Here is a 17,578-nt window from a genome sequence, read left to right on the forward strand (position 1 = left end):
GAGAGGGTATTTAGCCCTTGGTTCTGCCTCCAGGCCATTCTCTGTTTAAAGGATATCAACACTGTACACTGGCGAGTAGACAGTTAACAATAGCATCGATGCAATAGCTGCTATTTGCAGATCGCTGTGCTAGTGGTATCGTTGGGGATGATAAAACATGTTCCCTGCCCTAAGGAACTTAAAAATCTATTCAGGAGAGGGGAAAAAAAATGCACTTTAAAGAACAAGAGGACAATTACAAAATAACATATCAACAAGTGAAATATAGTACCCTAGAGAACTAATCAATTTTAAGATGAAAAAGAGCCGCAGCATTAAAAAAATCTAATTGAAATGTCTGAACTGGAAATAAACTAGGCAAAAAATAAATAATGCCTCCTTTCTGTAAAGATGCATTGTTCTTGTTCAAGAACAACTAAGTTGGCTTTACTTTGAGAGGAAATAAAAGAAAATCAATATGGACGTTACCTTCGGTCTCATTTTCGGTGGGAAATTTGTTTAAATGTTGTATTAGAAAGACGGGGAAAAGTAGAGCAAAATAGTAAAATTGATCAAAGAAGGCTTCTTGGTAGAGGTGAGTTTTGAAGTTAAGCTCTTAGAAATATTGATTATTTGAAAGGAAGGGGCAGAACATGTGGGAGAAAATAATAATAGGTTCCGTTTTCCCACAACCTGGGAGAAGAGATAACCAGGCTCAAAACTGAAAAACACTATTATAATCTCTGCTCCCCTGTCCGGAGATTTACTGAAATGTATCCATCTAGCAAGTGTGTCATGCACCCCTCCACGGAGACCCTGAGTGTCTGTGACATAATGGAATGAGATTTGGGTTTGATCCTAGCTGAACCAGTGCTGGTGATGTGACATTGAGCAAACTGTGTCATTTCTCTGAGCTTCTGTTGCCTTATCTACAAAACATTACTAATAATACCAACTCAATATGGTCATTGTATAAATAATTTATGCCAGGTGCCTTAGTACCTGGCACCTAGTAGTAACTGCTATTGTTTTTGTTAATTCTCTTAAGAAGCATTTTATAAATGAAAAAACTAGGTGTGTTAATGAAATGATGCGTGTAAAAGCCCTTGGAGCTCTCAGGAAGGCACACTACAGCTCTCGGCAGCTATTAGCACTATAAACATTATTATCCACTTTTCATCAGAAAGTCAGTGGGTTTTGACAACAACATATATCTGGGAAGTAGCAAACTCACATAACAGATAATCCACATCTACTTGCCACAATTCAAACAAGCTTGGAGCCTTGTTTATTCAACAAATTTCTTTGGAAATAAAGAGAGAATACATCTAGCCATTAGCATGTAGGGTAATCACCCAGCTGTCGTTGTCAGGTCTAATTAAGGTGGAGAAAGCAGCACTGGGCCCGTCTCTTTACTGTGATGCTAGTTTCATGATCAGGTTCTCCTGTGGGATGAGTTATTTACCCTTGATCATATCCACATACGTCAGGTTATTTTTCTCTTTCCACCCATGTCATGTCTGACTTCTTATCAGAGAGAGGCCAGCCCATCCGCTCAATTATTCTGCAAATCTGATAAGAGAAAGAAAGTCAATATTTTACAGGTCTGGAAGGAGGGAAGACTTGGTTCCAGGAACTACTTCATTTTGAGAATGAAAGAATCAGCAGTGCCCTGGAATCTTGAAGTGCACCAGCCTGAGAAAACTTTTCCTGGGAGATCTCCCCCTCTACCTACTTACCCTTGGGTCTGAGTCAGATCTGTATTTGATATCCAGGGTTTTGATAAGTCTATAGTTAAAATGGAAAACGGTGACCAGACAGTAGCATAGGCCCATCTTGTGCCATTAAAACACCTCTGGATAGCACTGCTTTAGAAAATTGAATTAATGCCCCGAGTGGCCACATCTCTATGAACTAGTCCACTCGTTGGGACCACACTCCACTTGGACAATCATGACCAATTTCCAACAGTTCCCTGGCATTCTTGGTCTAGAACAAGTACAAGATCAAGAGCATGAAGTCCCCAAGCAGAGTCATGTCTACAGATTGCAGAAAGAGTGAAAAATAATAGCTGCCACCAACTGATGATACACTTGGTTGTAGTATTAAATATAACTTTATATAATTCCTCACTGTCTGAAAGAGGATGAGTGGTTCTTCTCCGGTAATAACAGCAGCTATTATTTATTGAGTACCTTCTCTCAGCCGGAAAATGTGCTTCACACGTCTTATTTAATCTTCACAACTGCCTTGCAAGACATTATTATTATCTCCAGTTTAGAGAGAGGAAACTGACACTCTGGGAGCTTGGTAGTGCCCCTCAGGGTGGCACGTGTAGAGTGGCAGGGCTGGGATCAAACCCCAGGTGGCCTGATCTCAAAGCTCTCCTTTCATGGAACCTCACTGTTATCTAGGTCTCTCACTTCAGGACATAGAAATGGAGTATTTGCAACAGAAGTAAATTAAAAGTAGATTAGATACAAGGAAAACCTTTGGAACAGTGAGTATTGTGGAATGTTGAAATGGTTCATCATAAGAGTTGGTGATCGCTTTCTTTTAACCTATTTAAGATTGAAGGGTGGGGTTTATCATTACTGAGTGAATTTAAATTTCTTCCTTCAAGTGGAGCTGGTACTTGTTAGATTAATTTCCTACCAAATTTTTTTCCTCTTCACTTAGTTCCTCTGGCAGCTGCCCATTCCAGTTGGTTGGCTGTGATTAGTTCTACAGTCCAGCCGTAAAGATTCCCAAATTCTTGACTGAAACCAATGAAGACTAAATTGCGTATTGTTTGGCATCTGAGTTACATGCAAGGGATGCAGCGTTTGAATTGAACCAGCCTCCCTACTGCTCCTTGTTGCAAATTCCAGCCCCATTGCTGATAGGCCAGCCCCGCCTGGAAAGGGTCCAGGTGGACTGGGGTTTGGGGTCCCCAACTCTGACCATAGCCTGAGTTGCATGCAAACGGCGCCTCTCTTCCAGCCCAAGCAGCTGTTCTGGAACAGCGACTGCACGCGGCGCTGCCGCTGTTTCCGGCGCAACCTGATCCAGTGCGACCCGCGCCAGTGCAAGTCAGACGAGGAGTGCGCGCTGCGCAACGGGGTGCGCGGCTGCTTCAGCACCAAGACCTCCTACTGCCTGGCGGCCGGCGGCGGCGTCTTCCGCACCTTCGACGGCGCCTTCCTCCGCTTCCCGGCCAACTGCGCCTTCGTGCTCTCCACCATCTGCCAGAAGCTCCCCGACATCTCCTTCCAGCTCATCATCAACTTCGACAAGTGGTCGTCCCCCAATCTCACCATCATTTCGCCCGTCTATTTCTACATCAACGAAGAGCAGATTCTCATCAATGACCGGCACACTGTCAAGGTGACGAGCCTGTCCTTGATTCTTAAGAAACGTACTCTGGAACGAGGGTGTGTCTAGGGGGCTGTTTGCTGTGGTTTTCCGTGAGGTTTGAGGATAATAGGCTGTTGCTTCATACGTACCATACACCGATGACCAGATTTTAAAAAATGAAAATATAAAGATTCTATAAGCGTAAGCGTGGGCCCCATTTAGTCCTTGACTAACGATTTCCAAAGGAAATGTACAGTGTCTCAGGGCTATAAGGTCGGTGTGGGTGCTGATAGAGCCTCAGGTGATAAAATGGTAGCTAAGTCAACTTTTACTCTGAATTAATTTCCAAAAAGCATCTCATTTGTTTTTAAGAGCCTTTAAAATTATTCTTGGCTCTGCCTACCTGTACCAAGACCCACTCTTTCGTCTCTGCCATCCTTTCTAGAAACTGAGAGAAGGCAAGCGTTTGCCTATAAACACAGCTACCTAAATAAAAACGGGAGGGAGATGCAAGAGGGAGGAGATATGGGGACATATGTATATGTATAGCTGATTCACTTTGTTATACAGCAGAAACTAATACACCATTGTAAAGCAATTATACTCCAATAAAGATGTTAAACAAACAAACAAAAACGGCAGGGAGGGATCATCCCTCGCTATGAGAGCGCCCCCTGATGACACACCAAGGGAAAGAAAACAGAGGAGGGATATGGTGGATTTCTCTTAGGTTGGCCCTTCCCTAGGCCTGCTGCCTGGCTTCTTGTGAATCTTAGACCCGTATATAAATAAATGTGAATCTCCAACCCACCCCCGGAACTAATACACCTCTCCAACTTGCATTCCTCCCATCCCTCCATTTAAGAAGATAATCTGCTCGGAACTAGTGCTGGTGACCCCCAGCCTCTCAGCTAAACCAGGCTGTTCACAGCAGACAGACCAGAGCCGTGGAGTCAGCACCCCCTACCCCGGGTTCCGGTTCCAGCTAGGGGGGGCCAGGGAGAGAGCCAGCACACGCATAGGAGCATTTTTGGAATTGAGTGTTACTGTACCTGCTTTCTACCACCGACCCAGATAATTGTGCACTGGGAGTATCTTTATTTGAAGAGTCATCAAATAGCTTAGTATCCAGCATTAGGGAAAAGACTGGCAGTATTTTGCAGGCTTAAAAGGAAAAGTCTGGATTTTAATACTGGTTTTTAACGTCAATGAAAGCTGCTACTGTTTCTGACACTCCAATTCCTTTTGCAAATTGGCCCACATAGACAACAACTGCATTGGTCCAGAATACAGCAGCAAGAAAGTGAAAAGGGACCACGTGAGAGCAAAACTGACATTGTGCTGAATAAAATACCCCCAGCCACCAAAATAGTAAAGAATCATATTTTTTAAAGGCTTCTGCTTTTTTTAAGAAATGAAAGTTACTAATAACCTGGGGTGGGGGGGAGAAGAATTTATTTTGTAAGTACAGGAAAGGCATGTTATGTTCTGTCCTAAGGGCTAAGAAAAAAAGAAACTGTTATAAAGCAAGAAAATGACAAATGGAGAAAATACTGTGCCTATAGGACCTCTGGGAGGGTACCTCCTGTTTCAACATTATAAACAAGAAAACAATTAACATAGCAATGATCCCCAGGTTCATTTTAACCGTGTTAGACCCTCCTTAGCACAGGATTGGGATTTCATTTTCAGTAATTGGTTTATGCTAGAGAGTGTTTTATACAAAAATCCAGCCATTTGTTGTGAGTTATACTTTTCCATCATTTTTTTTTTTGTATCTCTCTGCCTCCATATTTTGTTTCTTTGGGGGGAACTGTGGACAGTTAGATGAGTGAGGGCTCAAATTCTAGGGCGGGGGTCAGCAAAATAGGAAATTCAGCCAAATCTCCTCACTGCCTGTTTTTGTAAATAAAGCTTTAGTGGAACACAGCCTCACTCATTTAGTTACTATTGTCTCTGGCAGCTTTCCTGCCACGAGGACAGAGTTGACAGAGATCATATGGCCGCAAAGACTAAAATATTTACTCTGGCCCTTTACAGTAAATGTTTGCCAGCCCCTGCTTTGAGGGTCATATACTTTTTCTTTCTCCTTTGATAGGTGAATGGCACACAAGTGAATGTTCCGTTTATAACCGGGTTGGCAACCAAAATCTACAGCAGCGAGGGGTTCCTGGTGATCGACACCAGCCCTGACATCCAGATACACTACAATGGTTTCAACGTCATAAAAATCAGCATCAGTGAGAGGCTACAGAACAAAGTGTGTGGCCTTTGTGGCAACTTCAATGGGGACTTGACCGATGATTACGTGACCCTGCGGGGGAGGCCTGTGGTGAGCAGCGTGGTGCTGGCCCAGAGCTGGAAAACCAATGGCATGCAGAAGAGGTGAGAACTTGCAGCCGCTAGACTCAGGGGCCCCCGTCCTCCCACGTCCATGACAGGTGTTGCTGAGGAAGGGACTTTGTACAGCGTCACCCTTCCGGACTCCTACAAAGAGCTAAGCTGAAGGTCTTTGGAGTTTTCATCATACAAATAGGCACAGCAGTTTCTTGAACAGCAGAGGGAGGAACTAGGCTTAGATGATAAAAGTCTAAATTTTTTGTGTCATCCAGCCCTCGGCTAAACAGAAGCGTGTGCCCAAAATTAGAATTCTGAAACCATGGCCAGCTGCCCAACTGCAACCGGGCACCCCTGCTGGGGGGTGGGATTAAGATTTAACCCAGGAGATGAGGGCTATCCCTTGCTCCCCAGTGCTGAGACTGTGTGTCTGTGACTCTTACCAGAGGCTTGGTTTTGTGCAGGTAGAAGTTGGTGGGAATCAAGAAAGCCTTTTAAAAAGCAGAAGTCCGCGAGGTTATTCTCAGGCCCCTCTCTGGCCGGCTGAAATAGAATGAGTTAGACAAGTTACTCCAAAGGTGTTTAATTTAGGGCCCTTCTGGGCTGCTGAATTATGTTAATTCCTCTCAGGAGCTATAGATATGCTTCTCTTTCCTGGCATTTCTTTGCTTGTATAATGGTTCTGTCCCCTTGTGCTTTAATACGCCAAACATCAGCTGAATACCCAGATGTGAAAATGAAGCTCCAAACCCTCTTTGACCCTTCTGCAGGTGTAAACTGAAAAATGTGCCGTAAGTTAGACTATCCTGTGAATTATGGGACCCAGAGCTGGAAAGAATCTTGGGCACCATCTGGTCCAGTCTCTTTTCTAGGTGAAACAGAGGCTAGAGTGGAATGATTTACTTGAGGGGGTCCTATAAGTGGCAAAGCCAGGATTAGATTCCAGAATTCCTAATGTGATACTTTCTCTAAAATGTCACTTCTAGGACTCACAGTTAGAAAAATGACTACTTTGCACATTTAAGCTATTCTGGGGCTTCCAAAGGTGAGCAAGATTCAGTTCCTCCTAAGGAATTATGAGTCTGTTTAAGCTTCCTTTCCCTTCATTTCTTCCTTTATTTCTTCCTTTATAAACGATTTCAGCCTGACACCAATTTTCTTGTGATGATTTTACTTTTGGTCTCTGATAGCTAAACTGGAACTGGTTGAGAAGTTTCTGGACTTCCTTTCAAATCTTTAATTCTACCAACTGTCATTGCTATTATTATTAATAGTGATAGTAACTATCATTATTATTGGTGGTGGTTGTTATTATATGAACACCTGTTAATAGTTAATTGTATCAGTTATATCAAAGGTTAATGGTGATTATATCAATATCTACCTTTTGTCTGACACTCTGGCAACCAGTCCATCATTTTATTTTACCCTCATTTACCCCAGTGGTGTAACAATAGAAATTACCTTGACTTTCCTAAGGTCACATAGTCTGTTAGTGTTGGGATCAGCATTCCCACACTAACTTCTGGGTTAGCTAAGAAGGGCACTGCCATGGTCTGCCCTTTCATTGGCCATCTTGGATGCCTGGTTTTGCTTCCCACCCTGACCAGACCTCTCGCCCCCAGCTGCAACGAGCTGCAGTTCTCCCAGTACGCGGCCATGTGTGACAACGTGCACATCCAGAAGATGCAGGGCGACGGCTACTGCCTGAAGCTCACGGACATGAAGGGCTTCTTCCAGCCCTGCTATGGGCTGCTCGACCCCCTTCCCTTCTACGAGTCCTGCTACCTGGACGGCTGCTACAACCACAAGAAGTACCAGCTGTGTGGCTCCCTGGCCGCCTATGGGGAGTCCTGCCGCTCCTTCGGGATCCTCAGCACCGAGTGGATTGAGAAAGAGAATTGCTGTAAGAGAATTATTTTATTTCTGCAGACTCTTTGCTAAGTTGAAAGCACAGCTTTGCCAGTGGCATCACTGTGTCCAGGGCTGGCTGGCTGGTCTGCATCTCGACCCATAGATCTGGTCCCAGGGTTGGAGGGTGGAGAGCTGTGAGCTGTAGCAGATTCCATGGGGCGCATTTTCAGTGGAACCTGACTCCCCTCTAAGTGCCTGACCAGTTATGGAATTCGGAACACCAGCTGGGGAAGGTGAGGTTCTCTGGGTTGGAGGAGCACCAGTGTAGTTAGTGACTTTAAGATAGCCGGACAGAGTATAGGATTCCTGATTGATTTCAGTGCCCCGAACTCAGCTCTACACAGGCTCCCTTAACATGGGTCAGAGCCCAGATCAGAAAGAGAAGGCACATGGCAAGTGGCAAGTTGAGTTGGAATTGAGCTGGCTGTATCTGCCTGGATGCAAGGAAGCCATGCTTGGATTCCTAAAGGGATTACACGTATCTTATTGAGAAAATAAAGATCTGTCGATTCTTGCATTGTTTTTCTGTAGTAAGAAAACTATTTTGATCTGCGTTATCCATTATTCTCTTTGTTCATCTTCTTACCATGTTAATCAAATACATGGAGCAAATAAATATGTACATAATCACACATAAATTTGTCATATCCATATATCTGTGTGCATATACATAATGATCAATCTGTCCCATGAATGCAGTATGACATTGCGGCCGACAGGATGTGTGCCTGTCCCTCGACGTGCACCACCAACCCAATGTGCATACAGGTACCGCCATGAAAACTGGCCCTGTTCATTCCAAGGCTGAGCGTGCACATCAGTACCTTTGCAGACCAAACCTGAGCAAGAGTAGGGATGCACTTACTTCAGAACCTGAAAGCGATGTGGTTCATTAAAATATGCATTCAGTGATTTCAGAAACTCTTAACAAGCAAACGACCAGTCTCTGTTAGCAAGCAACAGAAATAGTTTGTTTGGTAACTTTAATATTTTACCCTGTTCTGTTAATAAACAATACTTTAAAAAAAACCTTAACTGTTTTGAACTTTAAAAATTGTCTGGATTTTTTTTTTTTAAAGTACGAATTTTTGCTTTTAACCTTAAAACTTCCCTCTGAATTGGGCATGTTGTATTTGCCAAGTGGTAGGTGGACCACCATGTTTGTAAGTGAGGTTCTTTCCTTCCTGGAAGCTGTAACCTCCACGCTTTCTTTCCCTTATTCTCTTGGGTGGTTTTCATATTGTGTTAATCAACCAGCACATTCATGGAGTGGCTGTTGTGTGCTTAGCACTGTGTTAGGTGCTGAACCCACTGGGCAAGTAAAAGGGTCTTTACAAAAGGAAGCCTTTAAAGAGTAAGTGTATTTAACTGATGCTGATGGTTTTCCTTCAGTCTTCTTTCTAGGAATTAAGACAGCCTAATGCTACGCCATACCTCTCCTCCCACCTATTACAATAGTTACTTAGCAGAGGGTCGGGAGAAGCACCTGCAGCTATGGGATAGCTCAGGGGTTTTGTTTTGTTTTTGAACTCTTGAAGAGAACTTGGCTCATGCTGGGATTGAATCATTGCTGTTTCTTCAACACTCACCATCATATGCCATGACGACGAGGAGGATTATTACACCTGGATAGGGAAACGGTCTTTAAATAAAGAAGTGAGTGTCTACTAAATCCTAATCTTCTCTAAAAGGAAGTCGATAGAGATCTAATACTGAAAAATCAAGAAAAATAGTACACTGTGATATTTCAAAATATGGATGTAAAAACTAGAAGAATTAAAAGATTTAAAATAGTTGTCTCAGCAGCATTAGAACTGGAAGATAAGAAGATTGGGACATGGGATTGCCATTCTTCAATACAGCATTATTTGACTTTTTACCAGTATTATTTTGATAAAAGTAAAAATTAAATGAAAACAGTTTTCTCTTACCATTTACAAACATAGAGTTAAATATCCAAAGAAACCACCAAAAGACTTTTAAAATGACTAAGAAAAATAATTGGGAAGTGGAGAGGGGCTAGGCAAGGGACTGCTATTTTTCACTTTAAGCTTCTCAGTACTACATGTTTTTTTTTTTTTTGGCATGGCAATTTGACAAAACTTTAAAAATTAAAATTTTCCAAGGGAAAACAATTAGAAATAACAACTGAAATACGTAAGTGAAATTTGCTTTTGTTATATTGAGTCAAATCATCAGAAAACAAACTCATATCAAGAATAAAATAAAGAACTCAAAAAAAAAAAAGTGAGTGTCTAAAAGAAATGCTCTCAATTAGTAGTTCTCAAATTGAGATGTTGACGAGCTCACAGGTGGCCTATGGGCTCATCTGCTACAGAAATATTTATAATCTGTTGGTGATGACACTTCACATACATTTGTATTTTACTTAGAGTTTTCCCCTTTTTGGTAAAACAGTACCATTAATCTAAGTCAATCCTGGTGAGTTGTGTGTAGATAGTTTGTCTATTTTTATAAAATTAAGTAGAAGTTTGTGGGGTAGCTGGACCATGAATCAAAAAAAGACTAAGAAGTCCTGGTTTGAGGGACCTCTCTGGGACCTTACTGGCCATAAAATCTTCATTGTTGACAAGTATTTTTTGAGCATCTACTATGAGGTGGCTGGGTGCTGGGAATCTAGAGGTAAATGGCTTGGACCCTACTCTTTATATAAATATAACGATACCAATGCGTATGATTGTGGTACAGAGCAGGAAGTGCAGTAATCTCGGGATGTCCTGGCCGTTAAGCGTGTCTGTGTATTCCATCTTCCCCACTTACCTTCACCTGTGTGTGACCTTGGGTGCACTTCAGCTGTGATGCCAAGTTACGACACTTAGCTGGCAGAGTTTGTAAGCGTTGGAAGAGGTAATGCCGCCAAAGCATGAAGCACATAGCAAGAACCTAATTACTAGCTATCGTCATTATTTCCCAGAAGGCTGCCCTGTCTGTTAATTTGCGTCTGCCATCTGACCACACCAGGTCCACTGAAGTGGCGAGTCCAGAGTGTGACCACATGCTGCCGTGCACTGGTGTGAAAATCAAGTTGTGTTTCTGTTTGTTTTCCTTTTTAGCAGGAGTGGTTGAAGATCCCTGTCTGGGGGCGGACTGTCCCAATCGAACCTGTGAGCTGGAAAACGGAGGGGAGCTGTGTGGCTGCGTGGAGCCCCCGCCCTACGGAAACAGTGAGTGACACCTGCCGCCCCCCCACCCCCAGCCAGACAGGCCCCGCGGGAGACGCCCGGCAGCCACGTAGGAAGGCTTTCGGGTGGGAGCCCGCACGTCCCACACTGTGGGTTAGAAACCCAAGTAACGAAGCTTTCCTGAGCATTTAAGCAGAACAAGGAAGGAACCCGACCTCTTCAAAGCAGGCTAATGTTCGTTTCCTTGTAGCTACATCCTTTTCTTCAATAAATGATAACACGCAAATTGGGACATGCATAGAATCAGCCAGCTCCATCTGAGTCCATGTTCAACATCAGAGGGATCCAAATTGATCTTTTAGACTCACAGGGAGATAAGGTGGTTTGACGAAAACATGAAAGAATCAGGACGAGAGTGCCAGGTGCTGTAAGACGTGTTTAAAGCCAGCTTTATCTGGCCCGAAGCTTTTCGGTGGGTCCTGAAGAAAACAGAAATGTTGAAGCAAACGGCAAACAACTAGGACTCCAGGTAGGAGTCCCCTTAAGGTAGGAATGGCCTTGTCCCCTGGCCAAGAGCGCACTCGTTTTGTCGGCTTGTGGGGGACCTGCTTTGCTTCCCAGCTCCGTGTCCTTGGCTGAACCGAGGAACTCAGAAGGCACATGCCACGTTTAGCATCATCAGAGAATGAAAGCCTGGTTGACCAGAAGGCTCCACAGAAGGGGCCCACATGTGCTGTTCAAAGGCTTCACCTAAGCAGATAAAAATATTTCTCTCTGTTTCTTTAGAGCTTATTAGCCTGTGTTTGTGTACTCACGGAAAATGTCCATTGGTGCATTCCATTTCAAAAAACAAGAGCTCCGAGTGCTGGCCTGGGTACCAGCTGGGCTGTGGAGTGGCCTGACCAGGGCTGCCCTTACTTGGGGCATGTTCTTTAGCCAGGCCACAGTGAGCCAGATGCGGTATGGAGCTTACAGGCAGTAGCTACCACCAAAGTGGGGCGGAAATACTGGGTTTAGGAAGAAAAGATCAAAGACACTTTGTATAGCATTTTCATCTTTAAAAAAAGGCTCTCTGGGGACTTCTCTGGTGGTCCAGTGGTTAAGACTCCTCGCTTCCAATGTAGGGTGCGTGGGTTCGATCCCTGGTTGGGGAACTAAGATCCCACATGCCGCACGGCATGGCCAAAAAAAAAAAAAAAGGCCCTAGCATTGCCCAAGTTATTGCTTTGAATGAGTTCATATACTCATTTAGTTTGATCAGAGCTTCATTAGAAATGCTGCAGCCTGTGTGTGAAGACCATCAGCCTCTTCTAAAGAGAATGGGGCGCCTCGCCCACCCACACAGCATGACCAACTCCCACTGACGTGCCTTTCATAATGACTGTTTCCCCACAGACTCCCACGACATCATTGACGCAGAGGTGACCTGCAAGGCTGCCCAGATGGAAGTGTCTATATCTAAGTGCAAACTCTTCCAGCTCGGCTTCGAGAGGGAGGGTGTGCGGATCAATGACAGGCAGTGCACCGGCATCGAGGGAGAGGACTTTATCTCCTTTCAGATCAACAACACCAAAGGGAACTGTGGAAACATTGTGCAGGTGAGGAATGAGGGCAGGAAAGAGCATCTGGCTGAGGTGGTGGCAGCTCCAGGTGTTGGCACATTGATTGTTCTTAAGCCAACTTCAGGGGTTCGACTTAGAAACATGCTCCTTGGAAAACAGCAAAAGGCATGCGCGAAAGGAAGGACAGCGGGAAAATAATCATTGGGTGCTAAGTGGTTGAACTGAAAGCAAGATGAGTGACATGCTTCCTTCCCTGGTTTGCGCTGTCTGCTGTCATCCTTTGCCCTGCATGCTGCCACATGTTTTTACCTCTCATGCTTCTGTTGTTCTTCCAGGTAAAGACAGCTGGGTTCAGCTATTGCAGGGTGTAAGGGTGTCCCAGACATCACTTAACAGTTGGCTGCAGAAATACAGCAAGGTCACAACATTTTGTGTCGGGTTATCCAATTCATAGGTTAGCAAAGCATCTCACTTCTCTTCCTCCTGTGCCTTCCTACTGTCTTTTTTTGATAACTGTGTTCATTAACACTTTTTATCAGGGAGTGAAAGGTGCAAGACGGTGAAACATGTGTGTGTTCATCTTGGTACTTGTGGGCATGTCTGGTACAAGATTTGGCGGAGGCTGGATTTTGAATTAAGACTTGAAAGAGAAGATACATATTACCTCAGGATGGCAATACTTCATGCTGTCCCCAGCTTGGGTTCCCACAGATAACTGGGGACTGGTTGTACTTAGAATTCAGTGGTACATGACATCGCCCTCCGTGGGCATTCAAGGTTATCAGACTGAAGGGTGCTGTTGACATCTATTGTAATACTTTTTTTTTCCAGTAAGTGCTGAGACTAGCTCCATCCTGATTTATATTGGCCTCTGGGTTATATATGAAATGAAGCCATTTTTCCACTTTCCGGCCAGTGGATTTGAAATGCAAGCCACATACTCACGCCCAGATTTAATGATTTCTGACCTCCCTTTGCTTTGCAGTCCAATGCCACTCATATCATGTATAAAAACACCATTTGGATAGAAAGTGCCAACAATACTGGCAACATCATCACCAGGGACAGGACGATCAGTGTGGAATTTTCATGTGCTTATGAGCTGGATATCAAGATCTCCTTGGACTCTGTCGTGAAGCCTATGCTAAGGTAGAGAATCTCGTGGGCTGTGCACGTTGCTCTGTCTTTTCCTTGACGGTTAAGGTTAGCACAATCAAAACTGCTAGCATCTGTCTTTGAAGCACTAGGGAGAGAATAATTCATATCTTCTGAACCTAGATGCCTTAGACCAGCATTGTTCGATAGAACTTTCTACAGTGATGGGAATGTCCTATATCAGTACTGTCCAATACAGTAGCTGTATGTGGCCATTGAGCACTTGAAATGTGCCAGGGGGAGAGAGGTGCTGAGGAATTGAATTTTTAATTTTAATTAAAATTAGATTTAATTATTTAAATTTAATTATTAGACTTTACTACTCTCTGCTTGGCCTTCCCTCTGCATTTTCAGCTTGGAAAACGGTAAGTAATTGAACAGATAACGTTGCTTGGGGTTCCCCGACTTACGACTGTTTCCCTTGTAGCGTCATTAACCTGACAGTTCCAACCCAAGAAGGCAGCTTCACCACCAAGATGGCGCTCTACAAAAATGCCTCCTACAAACATCCATACCGCCAGGGCGAAGTGGTGCTGACGACTCGAGATGTGCTGTATGTAGGGGTCTTTGTGGTTGGAGCCGATTCCACGCATCTGATTCTGACGCTGAACAAATGCTACGCCACCCCCTCCCGTGACAGCAATGACAAGCTCCGATACTTCATCATTGAAGAAGGGTGGGTAGCCTCTTCTTGGAGGACAGTCTCAGAGCCTTTAGTATCAGATTTGTCTACATTGTTTTTTAGGGAAGAGAATGAGAGCTAACATTTGTTGACGACCTACAGGGCGAGCATTTTGCACCCAAGAACTATCTAATCCTGATGACAACGTATGAGGTAGATATTATAAGCCCCATTTTACAGATGAGAAGGCTGAGGCTTAGTGAATCAAGCAGTGCTTAAAATCACACAGCAATTTAGTGGTAGATCACCAGTTCCATGTGGCATTAACTACAAAATGCTTTACTCTCAATGTGACCCAAGAGGGCATTCTGTCCTGCCTACTTTGAATTTCAATCTGAGTTGAATGTGGATTATCTGCAAATGAAAGGATGTAAGGAGAATAACTAAAGGTTGGTGAATAGGACATCTATGAAAATTAAAAAGGGATTAGAATAATAGCTTATAAACTTTTTTTTTTTTTTTTTTACTCACCAGTATATGCCCAGCACCTAGCATATTTCCTGAAACAGAGCGGTTATGCAACAAAATTATTGAATGAATGAATAAATGAATGGGTGAATGAAAAAGAAGAAAAGACTGTGGCCCAAACAGCAACCATGATAATTATCTTTATTTTATAAAAACACTTACTGGTTTTGTCAAGCAACAATACTTTTTTAACAGGTTTATTGCATACATAATTTATATACAATATAATGTACTTGCCCTAAGTGTAAAATTCAATGATTTTTAGTAAATGTACAGAGAAGTGCAACCATCACCATAATCTAATTTTGGAACATTTCCATCATCCCAGTACCATAATTCTTAAAAGCAGTTGACTATGTTAATCAAAATTCTTTCTCTTATAAGTGGTAGAGACCATTTCAAACTAGTTTATGCAAAAGCAAGGCACTTAATGGTTACAAAACCGAATCACATTAAGTAGTTGCAGCTTCAGGGATGATTGGGTCCAGGAAGCCAGATGCTGTCAAGACTCCCTCCCTCCCTCTATCCGTTGCTCTCTGTTTCTCTCTGTCTCTGTCTCTCTCTGTCTCTGTCTCTCTCATTGACCTCGTTAGACACTGGCATTTTTTTCTGCATTGTAACCCCCAGGAGTGAGCATTCCTTCTAACCCCAATTCAGGGAATCCCTGAGAAGGAGTATGATTAGCCTTTCTTGGATGGATTTCCTCTGCCTTGTTTGGAGGAGATGCAACATTAAATTGCCTGGTGTTGGGGAGGGCAAAGTTTTTCTTGACCCTCTTAGGGTTCCTGGCTGGGTCTGAACATTAAATGGACAAAGACAGATTAACAGGAAAAAAGCATAACATTTATCTAATGTAAGTTTTAAGTGACATGGGAGTCTTCATAAGGAAACGAAGACTCGAAGAAACAGTTCAAGCTGAGTATTGTTATGCCTGGTTTGATGAAGAGTGGACAGTCGTGGAGAAGGTCAAGAGTATGTGGTAATTGTAGTAAACTGTGGGGAATCTTAGCCAGACTGTTCAGATTCTTCTCAGTGTCCCTTTGTTTTCAGAAATAAGGATGCTCCTTTCCTTCTGGTATAGGGAGGGCACCTCTCACATAAGGGCTTTATGACCTGTTTCAGGTGAGAAGAGTGACCTTCCTAGTTCTGCCATTTTCTCAAACTCCTTCAGCTTAAAATATTCAAGGTGCCAGGTTTGGGGGTAGTGTTTCTTGAACCCTATCCCAGGCCTGAGTCAGCATGCCTCCCTGGAGTGGTCAGGGAGTGCTATGGATACTGTAATTATCCATAAAGTTGGGGAAGGAAGGAATGGTTCCCCCAAAGAAGAAGAGTACGGTTCTAGGTGGACAAACAATAAATAGCCACTATTTTGCACATGAACAGGCTCAGAGCCTGTACGCAGCTCACCCAAGGACACCCAACCAGCAAGGGGCAGAGGAGGAAATCTTTCAAGCACCAAGACGCATCAACTCCCTACCTGGCCAGGTGTGGCTTGTGGCCTGCGTTGCTGAGGCATAGAGTGGGATTTTCAGCAAAGCCCTCCTGAAGGCACTATCTTTTTGAGTTGATGTTTAGCCTCCCTAGAGGCAGAGGGAAGGACTTGGTGACTATGTGGTGTCTCTACAGGCCCAGATGCTCCGGCTAACATCACAGGTCTCCGTTTCTTCATCTGTTCCCTTCCTCCCCCTCCCCCCGCCCCAGCCATGGTCCTTTCCCAAAGTAAAAGAGCTACGATCTGAGCCGCTGTACAAATGCAAACCTGGGTGGGCAGGCTTGGGCCGCCTTTGAAGGACACTGTGGCATTTAGCATTTTTTAAATAGTATTTAATAGAGTTGACCCAGAGAGGGAGAGTAAGTGAGCGGGTTCGTAAATCTCAGCTCCCCCCAGGGTCTGGATGAAGGTCTTCAAATTAAACTGTTGTTGGGTGTGAAGTAATTTCATCCTGTGAGAGAATTTAATTCATGCGTCCTCTTGACCTTTCTTGGAGGGATGTGGTTATTGGTTTTTTCCAGTGAGCTTATGGGAAAACTGCTGCTCAGTGCTGAATGACTGAGCAGCAGAATGGGTCCGCATCAGAATCTCGGGGGAGGGGTCAGCCGCTCCTCTCCAGCTACGTTGGGGGCAGAGACGCCACCGCCATCTACCAGTGATGCCAAGGTCTGGGCACACGAAGGTCAGTTCTCTGTTCTCTTCATGTGCCCAGACAGAGGAAAGGACACTTGTTCCTCTGATAGTGGACAAAGGATTCTAGTGCTCGGCTGTTTTGTCCCCTGAAGGCGGCATCCAGACAGCCTGTCCCTGCTTCCCGAGGCCCCTTCCTTCTGCTTCCTGTTTTTCTGACACTTAAACCTCGAATCATCTCTCTGGGAGTTGGGGGTCTAGTTAAGACAGAAGGTCTCCGTGAAGACTGGAGGGCTGAGAACATTGTAGAATCCTTGGACCAATTTAGATTATTCAAATGAGTCACAGTGACAAGGAAAAGTATGGCAAGTAAGTTTTTGTTTCAAAGCATTTAGGAAACTATTGCCTTATGGACTAATTACCAAACTGAATAGGTGTGGAAACGCTGAAGGATAACTTCAATTTTTAATTTTCCTTATCACGAAGCTATTGAATCCTGGGGGCCAGGGGAAGGAAACATAAGGAAAAGAGTCACCCTCTTTATCTTGATAAGATCGTTTTAAAGAGTTTCTTGGCCACAGTGGGCCAACCTTGGCCATGGAAGCACAATTCATTCATTTACTCACTGATTCATCCAGTCTAAAAAAAGATTTTTTTTTTTGGCCTAAAAATTAAGTATAATTTTAATACCATATTTCAAACAAAACAGTTCTGAGAGTTAATACTGTACATAATGTTTCAAAAGTAAAAATACAGCTTTATATATACACATACACGTTCTCTCAGAGCTGAAAGATGGGTCATAGCTTTTATTGTTTCTCAGGCAAATATTTGTGTGAGTTTGACTAAAGAGCATCTAAGTATTCTTTTAAATTTATTT

The 17,578-nt window shown here is 43.6% G+C and overlaps 1 protein-coding gene across 1 annotated transcript in view; it reads left to right on the top strand.

Annotated features, from left to right (window-relative positions):
• The window catches only part of TECTA (tectorin alpha), an 82,376-nt gene that overhangs the window by 59,312 nt on the left and 5,486 nt on the right, over nucleotides 1–17,578 (top strand). The window contains exons 13-19 of the mRNA XM_082339852.1: nucleotides 2,962–3,345; nucleotides 5,414–5,700; nucleotides 7,278–7,558; nucleotides 10,641–10,751; nucleotides 12,105–12,307; nucleotides 13,257–13,420; nucleotides 13,854–14,102. Coding sequence (XP_082195978.1) covers nucleotides 2,962–3,345; nucleotides 5,414–5,700; nucleotides 7,278–7,558; nucleotides 10,641–10,751; nucleotides 12,105–12,307; nucleotides 13,257–13,420; nucleotides 13,854–14,102 — 1,679 coding nt within the window. The remainder of the gene's footprint in view (nucleotides 1–2,961; nucleotides 3,346–5,413; nucleotides 5,701–7,277; nucleotides 7,559–10,640; nucleotides 10,752–12,104; nucleotides 12,308–13,256; nucleotides 13,421–13,853; nucleotides 14,103–17,578) is intronic.

Source organism: Balaenoptera borealis (genome assembly GCF_965194805.1).
Source record: "Balaenoptera borealis genome assembly, chromosome: 11".
Classification (NCBI taxonomy): domain Eukaryota; kingdom Metazoa; phylum Chordata; class Mammalia; order Artiodactyla; family Balaenopteridae; genus Balaenoptera; species Balaenoptera borealis.